Source organism: Aphelocoma coerulescens, chromosome 4 (genome assembly GCF_041296385.1).
Source record: "Aphelocoma coerulescens isolate FSJ_1873_10779 chromosome 4, UR_Acoe_1.0, whole genome shotgun sequence".
Taxonomy (NCBI): Eukaryota; Metazoa; Chordata; class Aves; order Passeriformes; family Corvidae; genus Aphelocoma; species Aphelocoma coerulescens.
The window spans coordinates 1973702-2001592 of NC_091017.1; the positions used below are offsets into that span (position 1 = coordinate 1973702).

The window sequence follows — 27891 nt, forward strand, 5'->3', positions numbered from 1 at the left end:
CTGCATCAGCTGTGCTTGCAAAATGTTCCTGGTAAACACCCTTGGATGTCTGTTGGTGTGCAAGCTTTGCTGGTGATGGCTGCACCTGTGCCCAGCTGAGGGCAGTGCCCAGGTACAGATCCTCAGCTGCTGGTGGGGAGCAGGGTCAGGTAGCGCACTTACTTCCATTGGTTCTGGTTCAGGCTGGGGGTGCAGGAGCTGCTGTGGGTGACCAGTGTCCAAGATCAGCTCCTGAGTTCTTCAAAACACAATCATAAAATCTGCAGGAAGGAGACACCTGGATTCTATAGCCCTCTTCAAACAGCTATGTGTTACTACATAGCCAGACAGAAATGGCTTTTGGAGGGGAAAGGTACAAGCTTGACATCAAAGGGACTACAAATGGTAAGTGTACTGCGGAGCTCTGTTTGCTTACCACTAGCCCGGGTCGTTTACTTGTGCTTTCAGCTTTTATTCTGCTGGCTTTTTTCTTTTGATTCTGTGGATGTTCACATATGGGGGTAGCTCTGGTGTGTCCATAATTCAGTGTATCCTTCATGTGTGCAGCAAATAGGGTCTCTGTCTTCTGTAGCCTTTGGGGTTTTATGTCTCACAAAGCAATGCAGGGCCCTTTCTTCATCACTACCTTGGCTGAAGATTTGCAAGTAGACATGTTGAGCTTGGCCCTAAGACTCCCACCTTTGCAGGTAAAGGGATATCATGCTCAGCCATCAGGATGTTAAGCATTTGTTGGCTGGAGCGGCCAGAAGCCATCTATGCTTCTCTTCATCCCTGGAAATCATTTAGTGGAGTGGGAGAGCAACTGGCCACCGTGGCTGCTGTTTGACATACCAAGTTTGTTGAAAAACAGTGTGTGTGTTTGACAGAAGAGAAGAGCCGGGAGAAACAAGAGAAATGAGGCGGCAGGTTTTGTCCTCTGTGTTGTTATACAAGAGAGTTAAGGGCTCCTGGGTGCCTCCCTGTTAGAAATACCTCTTTACCGAATCCCGGTGCTCCTTCTTCACCTATGTGCTGGTAGGAGAACCTTGTTGATGGCTTGCTGCGCCATCTCTTTGCAAGGGTCTCTGGAGCAGATGTGTCTGTACTTTCAGCTGTGGGGCTGCCAGGGTGGGCGAGAGTACCCTTCGGGGTTAAGGGGAGGGGTACCCGCTGCCCGGCGTGGGGGGCGTGGGCAGGAGAGGGATTAGTGCGGGTACCACTGGGCTCTGACTGCAGCCCCCCGGGGCTCCCGCTGACTTTCGGGGTTCTCCGAGCGGCGGGGCGGCGCCGCCCTCCCGCCCGCGCTGCCCGGCGGCCCCGGGGGAGGGCCGGGGGGGTCCCGCCTCGCCGCCCGGCCCCTTTGCATTGCGCATGGGCCCTCCCCGCCGGGTGGCCATGTTGCAGTGCTAGCAGGCAGCGCAGAGGCGGCGGCGGGCGGCAGCGCAGCGTAGAGCACCGCACCGCGATGGCCGTGGCCGTGGGCAGACCGGCGGTGCGCGGGGCCGGGGGGCGGCGGGGGCAGCGCGGGGCCGGGGCCGGACCGCCCGGGTGCGGATCGCCCGAGCGCGGCGGCGGGCGCTGCCGGGGGCTGCAGGGGCGCCGCGCCGGGGATGCCGTGCTGGGGGTTGTAGGGGCGCGGTGCCCGCGGGGGCGCGATGCCGGAGGGCGCGGCGGGCTCGCCGGGGCGCGCCGCCTCTGCCCCTTTCCGGGGCCGGGGGGGCCCGCGCGAAACTTTTTTGGCCCCGTTTTGGGGCCGCGGCTCGTGGTTGCGGCGGGGCCGTGGCGGCGGCGGGCAGCTCCTCCCGGGAGCCCCACGCTCCGAGCCGCGCGGGCACGGGGAGGCGGCGGGGGTGGTCCTGGGCTGCGGCCGCCGCGCCTGAGGTTTCGGTGCCTTGCCGCGGGCGTTGCTGCCCCGCCGCTGCCCACGGATGGGAAAAGCTGAGAGCGGGAAGGGCTGTGCCCCGCGCGGAGTGGGCAGTCGGCGGGCGGGACGTGCCCGCGGTCCCCGGGAGGCTGTGGCGGGCAAGGCTCGGCAGTCCCGGCACGGAAGTCTTCCGAGGGCCACGCGTGTCCTGCGTTTTCCAGCGTGACCGTTTTTCTGGGGATGTGGTGGCCAGGAGGGTTTTTACGTTCGTGTTGAGAAAGACAAAAGATTTCCCCTTCGCAGGGAGAAAGTTAAAAAAGCCGCAAACCCACAAAAGCTAAAAGGTGCCGAAAAAGAAAAGCAAGTCTCTCTCGTATCCAGCTTGCAGAAACGTGAATGAAACTCCACCGTGACCAGACTGAATGCACTTTTGTGCATCGTCGGCCGGGGGAGGGAGAGACTTGATCGACTTCCCGGTAACTTTTTCAGTGCTTGAGAGTAACACAGGTATTGCCCACGAGTGGAGCACTTGAATGTCACTCCCTCTCAAAATAAGAAAATGGTCTGTGTTCAGGATGTGACCAGGATGAGACAAGTTTCTTTCAGTGTTTATTACGTGCTTATGGATCTGCAGGGCTGTATGGTTCCTCTGATGTGGCAAAGCAAATGTATGGAGATGGGGTTAATGGTGTTACAGGAGGTGGGGAGGTTATGCTACTAAGCAAAATAAGAGCTGATGTTTCTTACCAGAATACCTATAAATTATACCAGCCATTCGTAAAGCTTCTGAAATGTTTCCTTGATCTTAAGGTCTAAAGCATGGTTGGAAATTGAAGTTTGTCTTTCCGTGTGAGAATATGCATGGAAATCACGGCTTCAGATGGTTTTCTAGGGCAAGCTGAAGGGTATTGCCAAGCAGAGCCTTTTGGCTTTGTGTGGAGCAGTAGCTTTGCAGCATGAATAGGCTCAGGAACGTGGTTTATTGCAAGACGTGATTGCTAATTGTTCTTGTGGGTGTGTTTGGCGCTTTTTTTTGTTTGGTTTTTTTTGTTGTTGTTGTTGTTACTATGTTAAACTGGTGCTGCTTCTGAGCCTTTTGGGTTAATCCAAGTCTCTGGGCCATCCCAGAATGACGTCCACGAAGGGTTTTGCACCAGTTAAACTGAATTCTTGTCTGTAGAGCGCTGAGTCCAGTCCAGTGGGACTGACTGCAGGATAAAGCATCCTTCAGCATGAGAAACGTGTGTGTGGGAGAGGGAAGGAGGAGGGTACTCGGCTTCCTCACAAGCAGCTGGTGGGCAGATCCTCCATCCTCCGGAATCAGACAAGGGAGTTGTTTTATCTTGGGGTGATAAGAGAAGAAAGGACAGTGGGCTGGCATTCAAGAGATGTTGGGGATGTTCTGTCTTGTGTACCTTCTTATCTAATCCTCTCTGTTTCCACTTTGCATGCTGCTGTTGTGTTGCTGGGAGGGTGGCAGGGAGTTGGAAGAAATAGTTAATTATATGTTAGAGCAAGGCAAGACTGGTGAACGTTTTTCTTTCCACCTTTCTTACAAAATAATATTAAGTTGAGCCCTGAGTGGCATGCATCTTGTTGGAGGGAGGATGAAAGGAAGGGGGAAAGAAAAAGGAAAGGAATGAAACCAAAAGCGAGTCAGTTTGAGTTAAAATGATGATAACATTCCTGAGTCACAGCCTTTTACATCCCAGCAGGATATGACATTATGTTAATTGTAAAAGTATGCATAAAAAATAACTTCAGCAAGCTGCTCTGAAGTGTCTGTGTTTAATTGTAGCTGAGCAGGGCGTGTTTTGATAGGATGGGCGGCTTTCTTTTTAAGGCCCTGATCCCACAGATGTGAAGGCACATGTGTAATGTGCTGCCTGTAATTTCATTTGACTTAATGGAGACTGATCTTGGCATGCAAATGTAAAACATGCATAAGCAACGTTTTGGCAGGATTGGTGCCAGGAGCTGCTGTGGCAGCTCTCAGCTGATGAAAGCCATGCCTGTGCTTAAGCATGCACCAGGCTGGGAGGATGCTATGGTCATCTGGGCTCAGTGTGAGATACATCACTTCGAGTCTGGAAACTGTTGAGATGTGCTGGATATGGGACACTTTTCTTCCTCTTGGATTAATTTGCAGCATCTTGACCAGTGTCAGATGATTTCTTAGTAGATCAGAGTGTGGAAGAGGGCTCTGGCCTACCTACCCTTCTCTTTATGTGTTTATCCTAAATGTTTATGGAACCATAGCTTGGTTGTGTTACAGGAGTGAGACTCATGTTCACTCAAGAGTATACATTGGTGTACCCCCTTCTGCAAGCCTAACAAAAACTGAGGGAAAATGAAGCTGGAATGCTGATTTTACATGGGAACTATAGAAAACATTATCTGTGAGATTAAAACAGCACAGTGTATTCTTCAATCTGTTTTAAAAATACTTAGTAATGAGAGACTGCTGGTTTCCATGGAAGGGAGGGAGGAGAGTGAGATGGGAAGGTAGAGTGGGGCTGAAGCCTCTGTGCTTCGTCTTTGAGCAGCAGATTTGCTGACACCCACTGGGGTCAGCAGGAGCTGGGGGCAGCGCCTTTGGGGAGCCACATCCACGTGTGCTGCTGGTGCCGCAAGGCCACCATGACCACTGGCTTGGGATAAGAGCTGCGCACCAGGGAAGGGGGTACCCCGTGTTTCTGCATCAGGGGACTGCAGACTCCTCACAATGGATGTGGTGATGCTGTGGGCATGGGTGGCACTGCTGGGGCTGCTGAGGTGGCCAGGGCACGGGGTTTGGCTTCCTTGCCTGCTGCTGCCAAGCGGGGCTTTTGGGCCTGGCCTGGCTGAGCTGTCCGCACCAAGGAAGCGCCCCTGGGTGGTGCACACCGAACTGTATTTTAGTTTGTGACCTTTTTGTTTCCTTTATTCACTTCAGTGCCTTATTTGCAGTAGGAAATTCTTTCAGACAATTCTTGCTGCTCCTGTTGATGTTAACAATGGTGGGAACCTGCCTCCTCCTTGCTTTCATTTCAGCACAGCCTCGGTCACGGGGCAGGTTGTGTGTCCAGCCTACCACACGCTCAGGACCTCTAGCTTTTCCAGTGTGAATGACCTGAGCTGGAGTCAGGATCTGGTGAAGGTACTTGGAAAGTCCTCACTTTGTGTAGGTGAGATGATAGGGAAGCAATTTTAGTGCCTGAGTAAGACCCCTAAAATAATGATGGGGATTGATTAAGTAAGCAGCATGAATCTGAGAGATAAAAATATTTACTCAGAGCTGAGGCATGTTTTATATGTCCCCTTCCCACCCCTGAGAGAGAGAACTTTCCTGGCCACTCTGGAGCCATCTGAGGGTTGTTGCTTCTCTTTGTGGCCTTTCTATGGCTCTTCTTTTTGAGATGATTCTGGGAGCATGGGCATGAGGCTGCTCAGCACTTGCTTGGCAGGAGAGATGCCAAGGGCACAGGGTCTTCTGTTGGCTTGGCAAATGCTGCAGTCTCATCCAGCCTTGCCCTTGGTGTGGTTTGGCTCTAGCTTCAGTCCGTGAGCTACAGGGGCTCTTCCAGGAAAAGGTACTGAAGCAGCTTCAGCGTAGAACAGTTGGATGCAACCAGGTGATGTAAAAATAAACAAAAAAAAGCCTCCCAATAGTACTCGAGGCTTTTTTTAGGTACGCTGTGTAGCTGCCTTCGCTTCCAGCTCTGTGAGCAGCTCTCCAGCCTGCTGGAGTAAGTGGTGCGTAATAATGGTTCAGACAAACACCACAGCATGGGGAGAGTTCAGCGCTGATGCTGCTGGAGGAGGCTCTGGAGCAGAGACACAGAACCAACTTTGGGGTCTTGCTCTCTTAGCTAGCAGCAGTGTTAACAAAAATTTACCCCAAATGTTGTTCTTGCTCCATAGAGTGTAAGTGCTTGTTTGCATCCACTATGCAGTGGGAATAAGAGATGCTCCTTCTTGGCTGCTTCATCCCATCTGGGTGCCTTTCGCCATCCTCTCCACCATGGTGCCTGGTTTAGATGGATGTGGGCCAGGATTTGTGTTGCCAGAACTGTTGTCTTCCGCAGCTCGGGCAGGTGTGATGAATGTGGGTGTAGGCAAGGTCCACTTGGCCATGCATGAGGTGCTGAAGGAAGAACAGCTCCCTGTGGTTTTCCTTTAGCAGTACCCAGCCCTACTGGAAGCTTTCTCCCTCTCTGGAGTGCTCTGCTCATCCCATGTAAGTGGTGCTCTGCTGGCACAAGCTGTAGTCCAAAGGCCATTACTGCCTTTCCCTGGTAGTGGAGTTATTTTGCTGGGCTCTGTGATTTATGAGTCTTGAGCTATCTTTGGGACTCCTTACTTGAAAATACAGGCTGTGCCTGTGTTTTTGGGGACATAGGATCTGAATTAGCAATTAGAGCTCTTGAAGTGTCTGAAAATAGGAAGAAGCTGCATCTTTTCTTGCAGGCTTAAGGTTTTTGTTTTCTGTAGTAGCATCCCACATAAGGTGCTGTCAAAGAGCGGACTGCTACTGTATTTGGGGAGCGGGTGCTTTCTTCCATCTTAGCTTACAGCTTCTTTAGGTCTTTCTATTGTCTAATTGGATTTTCTGTTTCTGAATTTATTTTCAGATGGGATCTGGCTGCTGGCAATATGTTATTGAAGTACTGTAATTGTGGGTTATTTCTTTACCAGATCTGCTCATGAATACTTGGCACAAGCTAATAGAAAAAGACTTGGTTTAAAAACACTTCGGTTTTGCCACAGTTGTTGCCCGCTTTGCCGGCGGCTCCTGAGAACCAATTCCTGTGCAGAGCAGTAGTTCTAATATAAATTGTTCCTGGAAATCTGCATGCCTCTCATGTCTTTCATTCAGCACTTATATTAACCTCTCTCACGTGATGGATGTGGAAGTGAGGAACTGTTTTGACTCCTGAGCGGGATCTTTGTAAATGCCTTGCCTGACTGTTCAGGGCTGTCTGTGGATCTGAAGTTGTTCTGCCAAGTCTGGGTGTTTCACTGGTGGCTTCACTGGGTGCAAAGTGAAGGCAACGTCCTGTGTAAGCAAGAGACTTGACAGAACTTATTTGCCAGATGTGTTGAATGTACCAAGTGTGCAAGGTGCTTTGTGTAAGCACATGAACTTGGCTGGAACTAAGCTTCTGGCAATCTGGTGGTAGCAGCTCTGTTTTTGCCTGTAGACAAAGTGAAAGGATCAAGTTGGGTAGATGGCTTGCTTGGTGACCCCGCGAGCTTGTGGCTTCCTCTTCTGCAGGGTAGCAGGGAGAGTGGCTCACAGGGAATATGAGAGTGCAAACTTCAGGAGAGGTGGAATTGCAGGGCTCCTTTTAGCCTTCCAGATAGAGGTTCCCACCTGTAGCCACAGACACATCTTTTCATTTTGAAGCACACAAATCATCTCCTTTCAGCCCCCATGTAAACCCTTCTCCTCTGATCTGAGTCAGCCTGGAAGCTTTTGGCAGCTTTCAGATGAATGAACAATGTCAGGCTGATGGTCCTGGCTTAATTTTTCTAGGACAAAATTTGGCAGGCAACAGACTAGCTTGGAAATGAGAAACTTGCAACCTGGAAAGGTGAAGGTACCCGGTTATGACTGGCACTCATTCCTGGCATCTCCCTGCAGAAACATGGACTTCCCCACATCACCTGGATGTGTCTAGGAAACGTACAGGGTTGCCAGTAAAGAGGTTGTGCATAAATGTAGTTGGATTTTCCTTTTCTCGTTTCATCTATGATTAAAGAGTCTTCTTTTCTCTGTTGTCTCCTTTAGTTTTAATTGGTAGGATTACATTTCTTGGATATCTGTGGAATGAACACAGAAACAGTATGGCTAATGTGATTTCAATAGTCTTTGTTGTTGTTGTGTTCCTAGTTTGAGGTGTCAAGGCTGGTATTGCCAGAAACTGCTGAATTAAATAATTGGAAGCAGTGCTCATTTATTCTGAGCTTTTACAGCGAAAAGATTGTTGTCATACTGCGAGCAGGTATTGCTCACTGGAAATGCTGGGAGTGATTATAAGGCTTAACTCAGCCATCTGGGACTGAACATATGCACAGCCCTCAAATCTTCATGTCAAGACCCCAAGAGGAGCAGGGATTTTGCGATATCGTCTGGTGACAAATCACACCACTTCACCACCACATCTATTGGCTGCTGCTTATTCCTCCTTCAAATCTGTTTCACGTCCAGGTTGGCCTATGACAGGCCTCATTATGCCTTTGCTTTTTTGGGCAGTCAGAGTTCTGAGCTCCGAGATTTTTTTTTTGCATGAGTGTAAGCACAAAGGTATTGCCACTGGGGTGGGGGGAGGAAAAAAAAGTAATTTTTCAAATCCTATTTCAGCAGTTTATCCAAAGCTTCCTGTAATTCTGACCAGGTACCTCATCTTGCTGCTACTATGGTTTTTTTAGCAGAAGGAACAACCAATCAACCATTATGCCTTTGTTAGCCTATAGAATCAGAAGATTAAGATTTTAAATTACATTTAGGAAGGGTTTTGTTGGTTTCGTGTATCTTGTATGTAATTTCCAAGCCAAGAAAAATCCCTGGCGCTTTTAAATGAATGCTTTTCTGCCACAAGCTGTCTTTTATCACAGAAAATGCCAGCCTAGTCTCATTCTGTTTCATCTGCCTCATTAATATTAAATACATGGACTTTAATATGGCAGTCGGAGCAAAGCAGGGAATTTGAGCTAATATCTGACAATGGCAAGCTGAGATTAAAAGATATCAGAGTGCTATCGCTATGTATAAAGTAATTGGCATTTTTCAGGAGCATTTGACCTAATTTATGTCAGTTCTTTTCTCCCCCTGCTCCCTTAAATCTTTCCATCTTCAAGTGAGTCCTTGCATGCTCCTGCCTTTTTCACAGGCCTGGCTCAGCCTTGTGGGAGAAGGAAGGGTTTGGCGATTGCAGCACAAGTCCCTGGTGTCCAGTGGAGGCAGAAAGTGGCACCAGATCCGAGAGCTGTTTCATGCTGGGGAGAGCCTTTGTGGAAGAAGTGTGTGCTTGGGCTGTGGGGCAGCTCTTCAGTGAAGCTGTGGTAAACTCTCCTGATGCTCTGAAGTACAAGGAGCCTGGCTGACAGTAAAAAAATAAACAACTTTTCAGAGAAATGCCTCCCCTTCTGGGATGCACAGTTGATGGTCACTGAGCAATTGGAACGATTCACGTCGGTTTCTGATACGTGATTGAGTAGTACTGTCAGGGGACCTTGGGCTGTGTGTCTCCAGGTAGCTGAATATTCACCCGGCTGGAAAGCACTCCTGCTAGTCAGCATTTGGAGCTGAGCAGCTATTAATTATTAGAGTGGTAATTACAAGAGCCACTCAGGATTAGGGCCGACATGCTGCGAATGTTTCGGCCTCTCATTTGGTGTGTGGTCTTGAGCAAATGCCTTTGTCTTAGTGTGCCTTTGTTTTCTTCGTGCATAAAGCAGGAGATAATTCCCCTCCCTTGTTTTGTGAGGTGCCAAGCTGTGATCAGTGAATTAATAGCACACCACAGTCACCTTTGCAGACCTCGCCCTGTTGCACCAAATCGAGTGAACTCTTGTGGCACAGAGACATTACCAGATTAATGCTTTAAATTGAAACTACCTTCAATAAAATAACTATTCAAATAGGCTAATATGTAAGTTGTGTTTTCAAGGAGATGTAACAATAAGGAGGAAGGGTTTAAAAGTGAGCAGTGTGAGTAACTCTGACCTTGTTTCTCTGGGTTTACATGAATGCAGTTGAGGGCAATTTTCACATAGAGCATTCCTAAGAGATACTTAATTTCTCTGGTGTAGGCCAGAACCGTTTAAACACAAAGCCAGAGGTGTTTTGTTGCTTAAACAAAACAGTATTTGAAATTGTGGGTTGCCATGTGACTCCTGTCTGTTACTGAACACAGCTACATTTCCTCTAGGTTTGGCCTTGCCAGGAATGGAGCTCAGAAAAGCATTTTTTCCAGTGGGATGTGCTTCACAAGATTTTGATATAACCTGAGGAAAGCAGTATTTTTTCATAACCTAACCAAGTAACCTGATGATTTCTTCCAGTGGGTTGAGCCAGAAAGCCAGAAGTATAAATCCAGGCTAGCTGTGATACAGTTTACGTGCTGTCCTGGTTTCAGTTTGAAGGGAGCTATAAAGTTCACACGGGCTAGAAAATGTTTCTGGCATGAAGTAGGTGGTTGGTCCCTATGTAAAATACACAGTAAGGAGTCCCAAGGGAGCAGCGTGTGGATGTTGTCAGTATCCAGACTGTGGTAAATGTATCTTTTTCTGAGCTGTGTGTGCTGAAACGTCTTGGCAATTGGAGGGTGCTCGGGGCTGGAACCTCATATTCCCCTTTTGGTGCAGTGCCTTGCAGAGGAGGATTGTGGCCCAGCGTCTAGAGTTCAGTGGTGCTGGATTGAAGGAAGGAGGATGGAGACTGCTGGATGTGTGCCATCCTCCTGGGTACTGTGGAAGTAGGAAGGTTGTGCAAGCCAGCTCTTGAGGTTTATGCTCCAGTTTGCACCCTCAGGGGCTGCATGACCTGAGAAAATGTGAGTTAAGACATCAAGTGCCATAGGAAGGGCTGCTCCAGCCTGTGCTGACTCTCCTGGGGTCGGCATGCACTGCTGGCCAGGTGCTGGGTGTGCTGATGTGTGACGTGGGAGCCCTCATGCTGCATGTACAGACCCAGCTCCTTGTCCTGGACAGCTGTGGGAGGAGGAGCTGGGCATTAGCCTTCTTTTCTGAAGGCTTCCCAAGTTCCTCAGCAGGTATTTATCTGTCGGACCCCAGCTGCTCTGGGATATGAGCAGCCCAGGCTGGGCTGCTTGTGGCTTCGTGCATCGCCTCCTGCTTTGAGCAACGTGGAGGTGGAGACTGCAATCTTAATAAAGAATATGCAGCAGCAGATCCCTCGCTTTGGTATCTCATTAAATAACTCGAGCCAAGGGCAAAAGCGTGCACCGCACATGGGAATTGTGCCCCAGTTTTGGGATAGGCGGATCTGCAGCACTTGGAGTTACAGAGCGTGTCAGAGCAAGGAGCTCCTTCATGTGAACTAATCTTCCCTAGACCTCTGCAGGAAGCGCTTACTTGGAGCAGGCCTAATTTGCCTTTGGGTGTGTTTGTCTTCCCGAATCCTTAGGTTTGGCTCCATAAATTTGCGACAGGATTTACCTGCTCTGTCAGGTCTTTACAGCCCAGCTGCTGCAGGAGCCGAGCCCGGTGCAGCGGAGCCTGCTCATCTGTCACAGTCGTTCTCGCTCTGCGCGGGACTCGTGCTCAGCTGCCGTGTGCTGTGCACTGGCACAGCGACTTGGCCAGGCTGAACAGCCCAGGGCTTTGCTAATGGAAGGATACCTGACATGTCCTACTGCCTGTCCCGGTGCTTGCAGGGAAAAAGAGGAGTTGAGGGGAAAAAGGGGATGAGAAATCCAAGTACTGTGAGCATAAAAAGCTACAGGGTAAGGTAGCCGCAGGAGGTGCACGCTAACGGCAAATCCTCTTGCTTACTGTTGTTATTCAGAGAAACAGCCTTGTAAAATGTTCCATTCCAGAAGCTGTCCTTGAGCTATGGATTTCAACCAAGAGCAGTGCAGTATGTATCATCTGTACTCATAAGGTTGCAAGACTTTGGATTGTGTTTACCTTGACTGTTCTGGAGAAGTCTGAGCAGCTGGACTGTCCAGGCGTGTAGTACTCCAGAGAATTCAGTCTGTTTGCTTTCGGGGTGTACGGGAGAATAACACTGGAAGTGTGGGTTTTGCTTTAATGTTGCTCTGTTACAAGCAGTGGCATGGGTTGCTACAGCACAAGTCTTGACAGGAGGGCAGAAATTAAAATTAAGTCTGAATCCAGCTGCTTCTGCTTTCCCTTCCAAGTGCAAACATGGCCGGGGTGGACAGTCGAAGCAGAATGTGGTGGCCAACATTAATTAATGTGTGGGGGTGGATACTGGCTCTAGTTTAACCTTCTAGCAGGACTCCTCCAACAGCTAATGGACGTTGCAGCAGCCTGCATATGGAATAATTTATGAATTTGGAAGGACACGATTCCAGAGAATGTGGGTGAATGCCAGTTGTTTGCAAATCTCTGCCAACGGTCTAGTGAGCGGCGGGCTGCTGTGGGAAAAATAACAGTGGATTAGCGCAGGGTGATGTTTGGAAGTGTCCCACTTAGTTCTTAAAACCTGGCTCTTGTGCAGAGCTGCACTGGGCTCTCAGCAGGACACTCCAAAGTAGCAGAAATGCGTTAAATATGCGTCTGCTGCATGCACCAAACAAGAAGTGGGCAACAGCACAGGGAGATGTTTTTAGCTACAGGCTTTTCCCAGAGAGCCGTAGCAGCATCTTTGTTGTTTGGGAGGACAGTTTCCTTGTTCCAGGTAATTGGACTATCTGGGCACATGCCAGATCACTTGATCTTGCAGCTCCAGGGCAGCTTGGTCCCACCACAGACCTGTTCCCTGGCTCGGGATCTGGCACTGGGGCGCCTTTCCTGCAGCCGAAGGAATGGACGCCTTTCCTCGGCACCAGGCTCCAGAGCCGGATGTGAACCCAGCAGCACTCCTGGCCTCTTTCCAGCTTTTCAGGCTTCTGCTTTTAATTAAACTGTCGCGACACTGCAGCCGGAGGATGACTGAGATACCAGAAGCCAAAGGTCTGGCTCACAAAGGTGTTTGGGAGCCTTGGAATGCGGATGGGAAGCCTTGGACAGAGCATAGGGCAGGATCGGTGCCTGCCTCCCACTAATTGTGGTTTATTTGCTCTCTGCTCATCCATCTGCTCTGTGGCAGGGCTGAAAACATCTCTGAAGTCTGGTTTTAATAACAAAGTGTATCCTCACAGCTGAGGGGAACCTTGGACGATAGCTACCCCTTTGCAAGCCTTCACTCTGCAGAAGTTGATGTGCACCACTTACCTGTGAGGATCTTTGTGGATTTGAGATCATTACCAGAGGCTCCAAGGAGACTTGCTGTACTTGGTCTGTGTTACCTGGCATTTCTTTGCACTTTATGCCTCTAGGTTTGATCACACGATAGAGCAGTGCTGGCCTCTGAGCAGCTGCCTGCCTGCTGGATAACTTGTTCTCCTCATGGAGCATATCCTTTTGCCAGCCATGAAAACATCTTCCCTCACACTTCCTGGCCAAGTGTCGTTTCTACTGTGCATGTAAATGACTGCTTCCCGCCTCTCTTGTAACAAATGCCCGTTGTTCCAGTGGACAGGTTGAAATGCAACGTAATCCTCAAATGTTCTGGAGATTTGACACATACCATGAGCTCAGTGAACATGCAGCTCTGCCAGAGACGGTGTTGGGATGGAGAACTTGGGAAGAAGTAGCAGCTATGGGAAGTCTGGTTCTGGAACTAATGTGGGGGAACACGCTAAACACAAAGCTGATAGTAGGTTTTGGATCAAGTCTTTGGAATTATTTGTGAGTCCGAAGAGGATTTTATTGTAACAGGATGCATTTAATTAGTATCTGGAATGTAGCCACTAATGTAGGTTTGTGTATAGAAAGACTGCTAGTACTTTCCTTTAGGAATTGTTGTTTTCTACATGTAGATATTCAAATAATAGTGTTAATAAAACTTAGCAACAGCCAAAAGGAAAATATTTTTCCCTTGCCTATTTCCTTGTGCTGTACATTTAGAGACTGTTCCCATTCTTGGGGTTTTTTGGTTTTGTTTCTTTTTTTATTTGGGCTATGTATGTCCCTTTTTCTAGAGCAGAAAGGAAAATTGTTCACCAACAAAAGCTAAGCTTGTGGACACATACCATTTGGCTGAAGGTTCAGGGGCTGGAAGCATCTGAACCTACCGACATGAGGGGAAGTGTGGGAGTGGGACTTTGGGGTGTCCCTGGAGCCTCCAAAGCCCTTGCTGTGAGGAAGGAGGAAAAGGCTGACTGTACAGGCTTGTGCTTTAGTAACAGACATTGATGAAGGGGGGGGGGGGCATGGGCAGGTTTTTCCATATGTAGCAATTTATGCCAGTTTTGCATCTGACTTTATTTGCATTATTAGGATTACACTAATAAATCTGCTCTAAACCTGCTTAAAATCCCTGGTGCTGTGCCACTGCCTCTTGCCGGGATCCAGCTGTGGGGTGGAAGCTGTGCTCACACAGCTTGGAGCCTGCTGCATCTGCTCAGCTGTGGTCTCACTGCCTTTACAATAAAATCCCACTCGCACCAATGACTTTTTTTATTTTCTTGCCCAGGAATTCCTGCCTCAGTAATAGAAGTGTTTGGAAAAGAGGCCCCTGCAAAAGGGGCTTGTTGGACAAGTCTGATGTTGGGTGTCATTGCCTGTAATTGAGGGAAAGATCCTTTCCCACTGCACAGGAGTGCCCGGGCTCATCTCCTGTGGAAAAACCCTTTTCCTGTAGGGTGATGCTGCTGCCTGAGCTGTCTTTGGAGGCCACCGTGGGCTTTGCATTTCCTTGCTGGGGTGTGTTTGCAGGGGAGGCTGAGGATGTACTTTGGAAAGGACAGAGATGTTCAGCTGCCAGAGGGAGTTCAGCTGTGCTGCATCAGAGACCTTGGTGGCCTGTGCTGTGGTGGGGACTTGTTCTGTCACGTCCTTCATGCTGTGTTACTTTGTCCCCAAAAGCTGGAATGCAAGGAAAGCCGTACCCCTTTTCGGGGATGGGGAGGAACAAGATAAACTCGAGAACATAGGCGTGGGGAAGCGTGGGACTCTTGATGCTTCTGGGAGCTGGTTTAAATCTCTGGAATGAAAGGTTTATCTCTGCTACAACTCAAAAACCGGAGCTGTAAAGCTAATCCTTGGATTCCTTGTGAGTAGAGAGTTAATCCTTTCTTCTGGTGCTGTAAATGTTTATTTAGCCGTGCATTTATGGAGTTCAGGCGGTTTGGAGTGTATGTTGGGCAACTGCCGGTATCCTGTCCAGGGACTCTTTATGACTTGGAGCATCACCAGGATTGTAGTGGCCATCACACGCCTTTGTGGTCCTGCCCCTTAGCAAGTGATGGATACGGAGAGGACTGTGGGAACATTCCTGTCTGTGGTCTGCATGTGAGAAGTATGTTTTGTCTTGCACTCTCTGTCGGCTCCAGAAATGTGAAGTTTCTGTAGCAGTTATCAGTGCAGCAAAACACAAGGAGGATAAAAAACCTGATGTAGGGTGGCCTTCTAGTCCCATCTCCTCCTAACAATCCCAGTGTTATGGCTATGCTGCAGACCTAGATCAGATGTCCTTTCCTCTGGAGGAACTCTGGCCAATGAAGTTTTTTGGAAAGATAAAACATAGTCTTCCAAGGTAACCACAAAAATTTGGAATTAGTGAGGTGGAGGGAAGGAAGTAGTTTAGTTGAAATATAGAATTGCTCCTATTCACAAAAATTTTAGTATTGGCTTTCCCTGTTTAAGGCAGGAAAACCAGGACTTGCAGAGGGCAAGTGGGGAGCTTCATATGCTTTGAGTCAGTTGAGAGCTCAAAGTCTATGGACTAGTATTTCCAAAACTGTCAGCCAAATAATTGAGTAAACCTTCACCCTTTCCTCTGTGTGCAGGTTCAGTCCAATTTAATTCCACTTTTGTTCTTGCTGAAGATGAAAAACTCTGCGCTAAGGCAAACAGTATTTGTAATTTTCAATAATTATTGATCGCTGACCTTTTCTTACTCGTGTTGAAGGACTTCTGTGGCACCCTAGAAGAGCTCTGTGTGCCATAAGGGGCTCTGTGTGTTCTGTTTCCCTTTTTTGAAGCAGTTGTGAGGGCTGTGACTCAACATTCAGCATATTAGACCGTGCCATGAACTCATTCAAAGCTGGTTCTCTTGCTTTGTTGTTTTCTGGTTACTTGGTCGGAATCAGACTCGAGCATACCCGTTGCTGGTGAGAGTGGTAACACTGGGCTTGGCTAAACCCAAGCTGTTTTCTCTGGCCTTTTACTTCATAACCTTAGTGCTGTATATGCATGTGCACATTGCAAATGAATTTAAGAAGAGCTGGTCTGAGCCAGCTCTTTCAATCCAGTTGAAACTGGATTGACGCTTCCGTGGTAATGCTGGACCAGTAAAGTCTCTCTGGGGAATTCCTGTGTATCTAGCACTTGTTTGGACTCTAAAAGCCCTGGTAGGGATTTTTCAAGGAGGTAGGTGATGGTTAGTTTGAAGTTAGGGCCCATTTATACTCGCTGCTGTGGTACCTGGGCATGCGATAAGCCATGTGTGTATGTCCATCTGTGTTACCTCAGGATTTAGGTGCGAAGGCAGCTACTGTGATAAATCTGGACTCTTTAGTCCAGAATCCGGAGAACTAATAAGTAAATGATCTGAAGATCTGTGCTTTGATAGACACAGCTCTGGTGCTTGCTTGGGAACTGGGTCTGTGCAGACCCTGGCAGCGTGTCTGTGTGCCGGGCAGCCACAGTGTCCCCCACCTGCCTCTGAGCAAGCCGGGGGGCACGGTATTACTTGAATCCTGCTTGTGAGTCCCAGGGATAATTAATGATCCAGAGCACAATCTGGGGCACCTTCCAGTCCTGGAGCTTGTTGAATAGGAGCTGACAAAACGTGCCCTTGATGTGCGGCTGCAGCTTTTCAGGAAGGAACACGTGGGGTTAGGGAACTGCGAGGCAGCCCTGCTGGGCTCTGCCTTTGCCACCTCAAGGAAAGCTGCTGCTTTTCGTGTCCCAATGGCCCTTAATTTGAGTCAGGTATTGGAACAGCGCTGCCTTGTTACAGCTTCGTAAGCAAGCCCTTTGGGCTGCTTTCCTTTCTCAAAATCTGTCTTGTGCTCTGGTTGTGTTCACAACCCTAGCAAGACTGGAGTTGGTGGAAGACTGGTGAAGGTTGGAGGAGAACCTGGCAATGGGGTCAGATGTTCTGTTACCAGATTTGTCTTAATTCTGCCTTTTTTTGCCTGGGGGCAGTGTCCCAGAGAGCTCCCTGCAAAAGGTCTCTCTGTGGGTATAACTGGAATCTTGCCAAGGTCATGTATCACCCTTCCCTCTGTGTCCGGTCCCATATCGGGCTGTGCCTCCAGCTTTTAACACAGTATAGATCCAATGACTTAACAGCCCGTGGTGCAGCTGTTTCAAGGCTATTTTAAGTGCATGACAGTGAAATACAGAAGGAAATGGCTGTTGGGTTTTTCCTCTCTCCTGCCTTGCTGGACTGTGTCTGTGGTAGTGTGGGACTGTGCAGCCAGAAGGGCTGGAAAAGGGCAAAGAACTGAAAGAGAGGAAAGTATTTCTATGGCCATATAGCAACATGCCTTCCTGCTGTCTCCCAGCTGGCTTCTGTCCTTCTGATCAGGGTTGTTTTTAACTCCTAAGGTGACTTGTTCTCAAGTCTTAACAAAGACTGGACCTTCTCCGCTCGTCGCGGGTGTCAGCTCTCCTGGAGTCACAGCCTGACTCCGGTGTCGTGTCACTGTGCAGTGTTTCACTCAGGGCTCACGTGAAGGAACCTCCAGCTCTCTCCGCTGTGCCTGGCTGAGGCAATGGCTGGGGATGCTCAAGGGGGTGGGTTTGCCTTTCCCTGTGTGTGGCAGGGAATCGCAATGAACCATGCGCTGTCGTCTGAAGCAGGGGGAGTGGAGCGGGCTGGTGTGGGGAGCTGGCACTGAGCAGCAGCTCCCATTTTATCCCCTCAGTCTCACACAGGCGGTCAGGGAGGCGGTTGCACGTCGTCCTCCTGTCAGGAGAGAGATTGGCCAGAGAAGCAGAGAGCATCTGGTTCTCATTGGGCTCTGCCTTTGGATGGTCTTCATTCTTGTTTGTCACATTATGTCTTTTTTTTTTCCCCCCCTTCCTTCCTCTCTCCTTTTTTCTTTCTTTTCCCTTCAGTGAGTTTACAAGCCTTGCTGGAATGCACATATGGTCCTTATCATCCCTGAAGTCCAGCTTTTTTTTCTTTTGCTGGTTAGCAGTTTGTGACATCAGGGGCTGTTAGAAGCATTAGTCACTTTTACTCCAAATAGAAAGGTCCGTGGGTTTTGGAAACCTATGGAGGAAAATGTCTTTTATGTCAGTTCTTGGCATACGTGGAACTGTGAGTGCTCTGAGCTTGTGCTGACCTTTAGCCAAACATTTTGCCTGAAGACAAATGCTCGTCCCCACTCTGCAGCCACTCCTGAATTGTCAGATTTTGCTGACTTCCCTCTTTCCAGAAGAATGCAACTGTATCCTTTTTCCTCCATGCTCCTGCCGAGTTCCTGCAGCTTGCCAATGTAAGCAGTTCCCCTCACTTCTCCGCCGGCGTGCCCCGGAGGTGCGGGAGCAGCGGCGGCTTGATGGACTGCAGGCAGCGTGTCCTTGCCGTGTGGCAGGGCTAACACTCGCAGTTGCAGGCACTGGAAACCAGGATATTTGGTGCTGCGTGTCCGGGAGGTGGGCCGTGTGCTTCCCGTCCCCTGTGGCATTCGTGCTGGGGGAGCTGGGATTGGGGCACGTTGGCTTGGCCTCTGGCAGGCTCGGTGTGTGTGGGCTGCACCCGAGCAGGGACCAGCTTGTGATGCCTGCTTGCTGTTCCCTGTGTCATCCTCCCCTTCACTTAGGGAGCCAGCCCTGGAGAGAGCATCACTCCTGTGTGTTGCTGCCTGTGCCGGTGGAAGTTGTGTCCAGCGTCACCAAGCGTCTGGTGGCCTCCTGGGGGGAGCCCATTGCTTGGTCTCACTGGCAGCCTCCCTTGGCTGATGATTCCCCAGATCCATGAGATTTTATCTGTAGAGCAGTATTTTCTGCGAGGGGGAGCAGCACAAGTCCTGCACTTGCCCTTCCCCATCTGCTGTTGCCCAGTGCTTTGTTGGTCAAGTTGCTTCCAGCCTTCATCCCACAGAATAACCTTTTCTGCTGCACTGATTCTTGGGGATTAAAAGCAAAATCCAGCACATTTAGGGAGAGCCTTTTTGTGTTGCCTGTGTCCTCACTGTTGTATGAGCAAGGGAGCCAGCTATGGCATAACTCTGCTGACAGTGTTCCCTTTTACTGGGAGTAGAGACCTGGCTCCTTGCTATTGTTGTAGACGTTGCTGGAGGGCTGGGGCAGGGGACTAGTGAGAAGCTGTGTGTCCCTAAGCAGCTGCAGCTGGTGCCAGCTTTTGTCCAGGAAGATCAAGATGGTTTCCTGCAGTCCATCCCTCAGGGACAATAGCTGCAGCAGTGAGTCAGTGGTGGGTTGGTGGCAGGGAGGGAGGCACAAATCTTCATGGTTTGATTGACACGTTAATGTACAGAATGAGAACATGCCTTCCACAGGGGTCTGCTCTCCCTGTTGAGAGAAAAGGGGGAAAAAGAAAGGAGGGGGGAAGAAAAACAACTAAAGACCTCCCAGACTTGAGTAGCTTGTGCAGACATCTGTCCGAGCCTGCAGCCAGCCAGCAGCAGCATGGAGACAGGAACTCCCCCTCCTCTGCTGGTGACACTGATGGTTGTCCTACCCTGAAACAGCAACCAAGACATCCTTCCTGTCTTTATTGACTGATTAACTGATTGATTGATATCAGCCCTTTTCTTCTGGCATCCCTGCATGCAAGGTGGGGAAGGGAGTTGTTCTTGTTTTCCTTGTTCTTCCCATACTATTCATAAATTCGTTTGTCCAGCAGTTAAGGGTTTGACCATCCCTTAACCCTGTATAGGGAAGGGGAGCGGAATTACGGATGCTGTTTCAAGGAACGGAGAGCTTGGCTCTGGCATAGACACTGGGAATACTTGGTGCCCTGCTGGCAGGGCCACCAGCTCTTGGGTTTAACTCTGGGAGGGGGATAGATCTGTCTCTTGCTGACTGCTTTTTGCTTCTGTGCTCTCTGCTCTTGCCTGAGCTGCTTTTTATCTGAGCAGACTAAACTATCCCTGAGGTCCCTGGCTTTGGATGCAGCATCTAAGATGATGTGACCTAGTAATGGGTCAAAAATGTTGCTGGTCTGAGCTGCTGACAACAGTAAAAGCTTTTAGAATTTCTTAAAGGTGCCTCCTTAGTTGTGTGGCCTCAAATAACTAAACGCTTGCTTCATGTTTGGGGTTGAGCTCAATATTTTGCATACCAGCCCTTTTCCCTTCTTGAATTTGAGGCTCGTTTTTGTTTTCTTTAACTCTTGGGAGGCCGTGTGAAGCTGACCCCCAGCTGCCAGCAGCAGTGGGCCAGGAGGGGCCCAAGGGGAATGTTTTGCCAGCAATCTTAAAGCAAAAGGGGCTCAGCCAGGAGCTTTCTTGGATTGGGGAATAGCCACCATCATGGTTTCCATCCTGGGCAAGGAGAGCAGACTGGCGAGTGGGACAATGAATGGAGGTGTCCTTGTGGAACTCTCCTTGGCCTTTTGGGAGTGGGACTTTTTTCCTGCCTGGGAGAGGAGTAACTTCGCTTTATCTCCAATCAGCTGCCAGACACTTTTGAAAGCATAAGGACACAGCTCTGCTTTGTGCTGCCTCTGGAGGAGTGACACGGGACCCACCTTTATCTCCAGCTCCCCATCCATACACAGACATACTGTTCCTGACTCCAACAAGGAGAGTAGCTTTCCCTTTATTCCTGCTGGCTCTGCCAAGCCGTTGTGGCTTGGGAGGAATGAGCTGACTCTCCTTGCACGTGCCTCATCAGCTGAATTGTTTTATGTAGCTTCACTGATTCCCGTCCAGGCAAAACCCACTGTTTGCCACAGAGCATCCATTACAGCATTGCTTGACCTATGAAACCGTTGCCACCAATGTGTGAAGAAAAACAGATCTAAAGGAGCCTTGACAGGGTTCTGAGACTGCAAACCACTTCTTGTCTTTTGGAAGGCATTTTTTCAGCCCTTAAAATGAGGAGTACTGGGGTGTGGGTTCCTGACAATCAATCTCTTTATTGTGATGGTAGGTAGTAGATGCTGTGCCTCTGGGGGCCTGTGTCTGCTTCACTTACCCCTTCCCTTCCCCTGCTGCAGTTAAAACCAGCAGCTGTGATAACAGCAGCTCAAAGATTGTTGTTGATCCAAGAAATATTGACTGTGGGATGCCTCGCAGGGCTCTCTGCAAAGAGAAGTCAAGTGATCAGCATCTTTCCCAAGAAACAAGCATTTATTTGTTCATGTTACTCCGTAGTTTTTGTAGGAGTTAGCAATTAGCTTTGGACATTCAGAATCACTTCCTGCTCATGGATGGTATGGGAAGAGGGAGGGAAGCGATGCCCTGTAATGTGGGGTTCAGTAAAGGAGACATGACTGTCTTAAGGAAGAATTTAAAAATACAGGCAGCTTTTGGGATGTCTTAAGCTCTCTGACATGTGAGAACACCCAGGCACCCAAGTCTAGCAGCACATCTGGTGCAAACTGGCTGATCTCTCCAGGAGTCTGTGGAGCTTCAGTTTTACACATGCTGAACCTTTCCATGGATCCTGAGGGTGGGAACAAGGAGACGTACTTGCCAACCAGTTACTCCTTTAGTGTGCTTGTAAGAGGTCGGTACTTCAGACACTGCTACTTGTCTGTGGTTACCAAGGCATCTCCTTGCACTGTGTTTCTGTGAGTGACTCCTGAGAAGTTGTTTTAGGCCAGCAGGATGTTTCGGTGCGGTGCTGGGGAAAGGGAGGAGTTGTGCTGAGCTCTGTTCATCTTCTGAGGGAAAATGAGGGATGTGCTTGGGAAGAAGGCAATGTGGCAGGGTGATGAGATGCCTTTCCACTTGGGCTGAAGCACCTGAGCAGCACTGCTGACTTCCTCTGGAAGAGGAGCCATGTGGCAGGATGAAGAAATCAGTTCTTGTGGCATTCCTGGGGCTTACCGGTGCACACAGGGGCTCTGGGGTGGAGCAGGAGCCGTGTCAGCCTTTGACTGCTCTTCAGCTGGAGGTGCCCAGTTCTCAGTGGGATGACTCAGTTGGGATCAAACCCAGCCCACTGACTATGCTCAGGAGCTTGTCATGGCAATTCCCAGCTGGAGGGCCATCTGACTTAGCGTCCCCTTGTTGTTACAATACTTCTGTTCTGCCAGATCGAAAGCATGAATCACTTGCCTGCTCAGCTACTGATACCCTGAGCAATCAGGCTGGTTGCTATCCAGCAGAGACCTCCTTTCCTTGTGGATAGAGCTATCCCCCTGAAGAGGTGAAAGCGAGAGCAGAGGCCTGGCTGCAGTGGTAAGTGGTTATGCAGTGTGTGCACCTCTTTCCTCTGGAGAAAAGCATCCTGCAGCTCCTGCAGAAATGTGTCAGCTTCCCAAGGCCATCTGCATGCTGCAGAACTGGCTTTGTTTGTGTGTGGAGGAGAGATTTAGAAATCAACTTCCTCTGGCTCTCCTGCCTCCTCCAAAACGTGTATCTGTGATTCTTGTGCGGAACTGCACCTATTTTCTGTGTCTGCTCTACTCAGGGAGATGCGCTGCATCCTGGGAACACTGGGGGAGGTGGATGCTTGGGTTTGTGTTTCGTCTCTGCCTGTGCCTCAGGCCTCTGATCTTTTCACAAGTGTTTTGATGTTTTGAGCAGATATCAGGCTGCTCTTGTCTCCTGTTGCGCAGCACAGCCTGTGAAAAATACTTGGCATTGCAAAGTGCAGAGATAGTTTTTGTTTATTCCAGTGTTGATGTTTGCCACTTGCAGGAAAAAAAAAAAGCAAGGGGAGGGAAATAAACCAGAGAAGGTCTGCAGCAAAAATAACTGACACAGATGCAAGAGCTGAGTCTAACTCCTGTTCCTGCTGAGCAACTGATGATGAGGCAGTACTTGCTTTCCCAAAATATATCAGGGAAAGAGATACTGGTGCTGTGCTGAGAGATGTTCAACACCCACCAGTTTGCGTGGAGCCTGTGAGTCATGGGCACTTACTGCTTTCTGGGATCTGCTCCGAGCTCCCTTCACTTGATCATAAACCCAAGCCCACCATGTTTTAAAAAGTACTAATGTTACAAATACTTCATTTAACCTGTTCACATCATTCGTCAATCCCAGGGCCTTTTCCAGGGAAATCCCTGTTGTGGGTGAATGAGGTAATGGGTTTTTTTGTGTGGTTTTTCTTTACCCAGCCTGAGTGAAGGAGGTGGCATCTCTTAAGCACCTTGAGCTTCTGTGGTGTGCTGCTAGTGAGTAGCTCCCAGTACACAGAGGGATGGAGGTGAACAGGCTGGTAAATTGGCACTTGCCTACGGACAAGCCTGGTTTAGATCCTAGGAGAGGGCTTGGTATCTAGCACAGGTGCCAGGCTCTGTGTGTCAGCATCACAGAAAGGAGCCCTTTGCCCAAACTTCTGGCACAGACTGAGAGACATTTTCACTTGGAGATGTTGCTTTTCTCAGGGAATTTTTGTATTTCTTCTAGGTCTGAGTCTATTTGCATCAGCACTCAGCCCAGATGTAACTTGTTTCTCCCTGCAGTTGGTGACTGGTCTATTATGTTTTGAGGAGGGAAGTGAAGCTGCTCGGCAGTTGTGCAGAGAGTGGGGAGTCATCCTCTGCTTCTGATTCTCACTTGAAGTACAAAAGAGTTGTCCATGTCTGCTCAAAAGCCCACTGATGCTGTGGAAAGAAATTGGTGCTTCCAGCACCTTTAAGTCAGGCTGAGACTGCCCACGACTGTAGTTTATTGTGGCCTTGGTGGAGTGACGCCATTGGAAATGTTTGGGTTTGGAGAAAGGTTAGTATCTTCCAAGTTAAGGACAGCAAACTTCAGGAGAAAAATGTGAAATAACAGCTGAGCCACTCTAGGTCTACCAAGTTTGTAGGGGTTTTTTGTTTGCTTGTTTTACTGTGCTCGGGACCTTGGCATGACTGTGACTTGGGAAGAGGTGACTGGGCCAGCTTGTTTTTCCGAGCTTCTCTGCGGATTGCCATACAGCTGCTCTGGGGAAGTCCCGAATACAATCTGGGGGTTGTTTCAAACCTCCTTTCTGCAAGGTCTGTGCTGCCCTCTTGCCCTTCGCAGAACAGCTTTGGGGTGTTGGATGTTGTCAGCTGAAGCCCCCGAGGAGGGGAGCGGGTCATGAGGGGTGACTGGCACCTCTGGCGGCCTGGCCTGGCTGCTTCTTCTGCTGAGGACATGCAGAGGCAGCACCAGGGACTTTGTAGGTCATGTAGGAAATACTGGGAATGGTGCCTTGCTTCCTCACCTCGTGTCAGATGAGGTTATTTGTAAACCAGGGCGTGGCAGACCAGCATGCTCGCTTTATTCCCTTCCTGTCAAAGCCTGGAAAAGCTGGAAAGAGTTTCAGCTGGCTCTAGAGGCCTTGTTGCTATCTGTGTCCTGCTGTGGCCATGCCGAAGGGTTGCAGGAAAAGGGCAAGAGTGTTGGCATTTCCCTTGTAGTCCTGGGAGGATAGAGAAAGTCTGAGAGCTGCTCCTTCCCTGTGGCACACGGAGCCAAGGAGAGCCCTGCCTTGGCTCTCTGCTCACCTACACAGGTGTCTCATCAGGCATAGCTTTTGGGGTTGCACGCAGGGCCATATCACAACCTCGGTCACTCCTCAGTGTGCTTCTTGAGAGAGCCAGACCCACTGGGAAGTTTGGGGAATTTCCCATGCTGCTGGGGAAGTTCTGAAGTGGGAGGTTGTCTGGTTTCTGCTGTGTAGCTGTGCAGTGGACACGGAGGAGGCAGCCTCAGCTGCTTCAGCAACTAAACAGGAACTGGTCAGCTCACGGCTCTGACTGTGTTCTACTCTTTTCCAGGTGTCTGCCTAAATAATCTTAGGATAACCCTAGGGATATGGGATTCTGGGGCCTCAGAAACAGCGTTTGGGTGTTGCAAATTGGTAAAGAATCATGATCTATTGGTGACAGGCATGGAGAACCAGTGTGGTGGTGTTTGCCTGCCTTGGAGTTGGGGACGTTTTAGCTCCTGAGCCCCAGAAGCAGAGATGAGTAGAAGGAAAAGGAGAGTGCATTTGGGACAAAAACCCAAGACACAGGTCCTGTGTTCCAAAGGCCTCTGTGTCCTTAACACAGTTCTGACAGGACTTCTTCCCTGACAGGGGTGTTGCAACCCTGTTAAATGCTTTTCTTTTGGGTCTTACAGAACGATGACCTCAGGAACCTGTCCCTGTCTGGCCACGTGGGCTTCGACAGCCTCCCGGACCAGCTGGTCAACAAGTCAACGTCACAGGGCTTCTGCTTCAACATCCTCTGCGTGGGTAGGTCACCCTGCTGGGCCCTCAGGGGGCACGGCTCCACATTGACACCTTCTCCCTCTGCCCAGGGCAGGGCTGAGCCACTGCGGACCATACTGGCAGGGAAGTGACAGTTGTCTTCCCAGAGTTGCTCCACAGTGAAATCTGGTATTCCTCTTTCCCCTTTCTCTACCCTGTCCCCCGTGTCAAAGCACGGAAATTTCTAGCTGTTAAAATCTGTCCCTTTGATCATTCAGTGGTTCTGCTTTCCCCAAAGGCTGCCCTTAAGGAAACCGAGTGAACTTGGGAACTAAATGTATTTTTAAAAGGATGTTAACTTAAATCTGCTTTTCGCTAGGTTGGGTGTGGAGGCTGTTTCTCACCACATTGCATTCCTTCCCTTCCAGGGTTTGCCTGTCTCCTTACATTCTTAGTTTCTCCACTTGGAAACGATACCATTTTTAGTCTCTAAATGATGTGCTGGAGAACAAAGCCTGTCACCTGTCCTCTGCTGTATTTAATCTGCAAGTTGGTTTTATAGCCTGAGTTACTTTTCCCACATTGTTCAGAGGGTGAAATATGAGGAGGCAACATCTTGTCTTGGCTGTAGGGAGTTAGCTGCTGTCTTGGTACTCTGTGGATACTCCACAGTCAGAAATCCACTGCTCAGCCCCAGGGAGCTGTGAGCCAAGCCAGCTTTGGCTTGTCAGTGAACCCAGAATCTGGTTCTGTGAATGGACAAAACTGCTGGGTTTTTCTCTTAGCTTGGCAGTGCCGGCAGCGAACATCATCTTTCCATTCATTGTTCATTTAAGCCTCCAAGAGGGAAGTATTGTCCCTTCTAATTAGTTACATTAATTAGCTGGAAAAACCCCCAGCCTTCTGACTGTGATTTTTCTACAGCAAATTGAGAATTTCTGTGAGCTGCCTGAAAAGAAATCTGGCAAACGCGACTCCTCTCTGTAGCTTTGCGTGTGAAAGGAGGAGATAAGAGAACAGTTGCACTTCTGCACACTCAAGCTCCCAACCCTCACGTGACTCTCGTAGCAGCATGAAACCATTTCAATCCAGCAGGGAACAGCCCGATTAGCAGGCAGCTCTTTGATCAAAATGGCATCAATTAATTGCCTTTCTGTCTTGCAGTAAATACGCCTTTCTTATCGTGACTTAATATGTCTCCATTAGCAATTTGATCCACCTCTTTTTCTCTTGTGAAGCATGCCTGTCCACCGATTTTCACCCCATATTAAAGTTTCACACAAACTGCTGCAATTGGCCAAGGAAGAGAAATCTCACGTGTGAAAAGAATTATTATTTAAAATTGTTATTTGTCAGAGGACACGATTAACTTCGGTGTTGTAATGTGAGACTTGCCACTGGCATGTGAAATGCTGCAGAGCCTATCTGGCACAGAACGCAGCAGTTCACGTCAGGAGCTCCCTAAAATTCACAGCTTCAGCCATGGGCAGTCTGTGCCATCAGTTTAGGACTTGGCTTTCCACGTGAGTTGCCTCAGCCCACCCCTGCTCACAGCATGGGTAGCAATAGCTGTTTGAGAGTATAATGGCTAAACAAACAATTTTGACTGAAAAATGGGATTTAGGCTAATGCTTTCATCTGTGTTACTAATTGCACTGGGGATTAGTGAAACTGTAATAGTTTAAAAAGTCGATATTTAAGCAGTGTGCTTGCTTGTTTTTTAAGAATTTATATAGTTCTCTGTCTCAGATTTTTATTGTCTTAAGTTGCGCTATGGGTTTTGGATGATCTTGAAACAACAAAACTGCCTTAAAAAAGCTGAAACAAAATCAGGGAATCAGACATGGAGTTAAGAGAATTTACAACTTGCTTCCATAAAGAAAGTTCCTAGGTCAGTCCTGGGGCACTGGTAAAGATGGGGACTGTCTCCAAAGACATCTGTTCCCGCAGGGATTGTCTTGCTTAGCAACGTGCATGTAGCCTAATTCCACTGCTACCCAAGTGGAATAACTCCTTAACATGGTGAAGGTGCCAGAGAAAGAGGTAAGGGAGAGCAGTGGCACCATCCTGATGCTTCTCTGTCTGCCCAGGTGAAACTGGCATCGGCAAGTCGACGCTGATGGACACTCTGTTCAACACCAAGTTCGAGAGTGAGCCCGCGACGCACAACGAGCCCGGCGTGAGGTTGAAAGCCAGGAGTTACGAGCTCCAGGAGAGCAATGTCCGCCTGAAGCTGACCATTGTGGACACAGTGGGGTTTGGTGATCAGATCAACAAGGATGACAGGTAAACCCAGCTGTGCCAGGAGAGGAATCCTGGTGCTGATGCCCTCCGAGGTCACCAGGGCCTCACTCTGCGCAGCAGGTCCCTTGCTGTTCTGGGGGTGTTTCCCAGTTCCACAAGCGATGCTGCTCCAGCCTAACCCTGTGGAGGGAAGGGCAGGCCCAGGGCAGGAGGGCTTTGGGAGAGCTTTCATTCTCCTGCTGTGTCCTGTCACGTATGGCTGTGGTGGGTGGGATTTGCTCTGTGCTCCAGTTTGGGGCTTCCCAGTCCTCCTTTGCTCCGCTTTTTTAATGGGGTTTTGTCTAGTATTTCTCCCAATGTGACACCTTACTGCTTTCTTTGCACATGTCTCTGAGGTTTTTGGGGTCTTATGGTCAGAGACAGAATTTCCATAAGCCAGGAAACCAGAGCCGCAGTCATTTTACAGACCCACCTAGTGGTATCCATGAAGCTGCCCTTGATGGAACATGAAACAGTTTTCTTTCCAGAAGCACAAGCAGTTAATCAGATCAGGGCATGTTACACTGCACAAGCATGTTTTTTTCCAGCAAAATGATCCCACAAAAGCCCACAAAGGGTGCACTTGTCTTCTGAGCTTTGCTCACAGGCTTCCATTCCTGAGAAGTCCTTCTTATGTTGTGACTCTCCCTCCCCTCTTTTAAGATGATGAGGTTTTGGACAAGCTAGGGGGTAGGTCATGATTTCATGTTAGATGATTTTCAGGGAGATTAGCGGAGCAGCAGCTCAGACTTTAGTTGGAG

At 49.2% G+C, this 27891-nt stretch overlaps 1 protein-coding gene across 5 annotated transcripts in view; it reads left to right on the forward strand.

Moving 5' to 3' along the window:
• Positions 1–286: 286 nt before the first annotated feature.
• SEPTIN11 (septin 11) overlaps positions 287–27891 on the forward strand; it is an 85801-nt gene continuing 58196 nt past the window's right edge. For 2 of the 5 annotated variants that reach the window (XM_069012421.1, XM_069012419.1), the window contains exons 1-3: positions 289–384; positions 24778–24892; positions 26938–27133. In XM_069012421.1, the coding sequence (XP_068868522.1) occupies positions 307–384; positions 24778–24892; positions 26938–27133 (389 nt within the window). In that variant the 5' untranslated portion in view covers positions 289–306. Of the gene's footprint in view, positions 385–1349; positions 1472–24777; positions 24893–26937; positions 27134–27891 lie in introns of those variants that run through there. The other 3 variants (XM_069012417.1, XM_069012420.1, XM_069012418.1) reach the window with 3 other exon arrangements.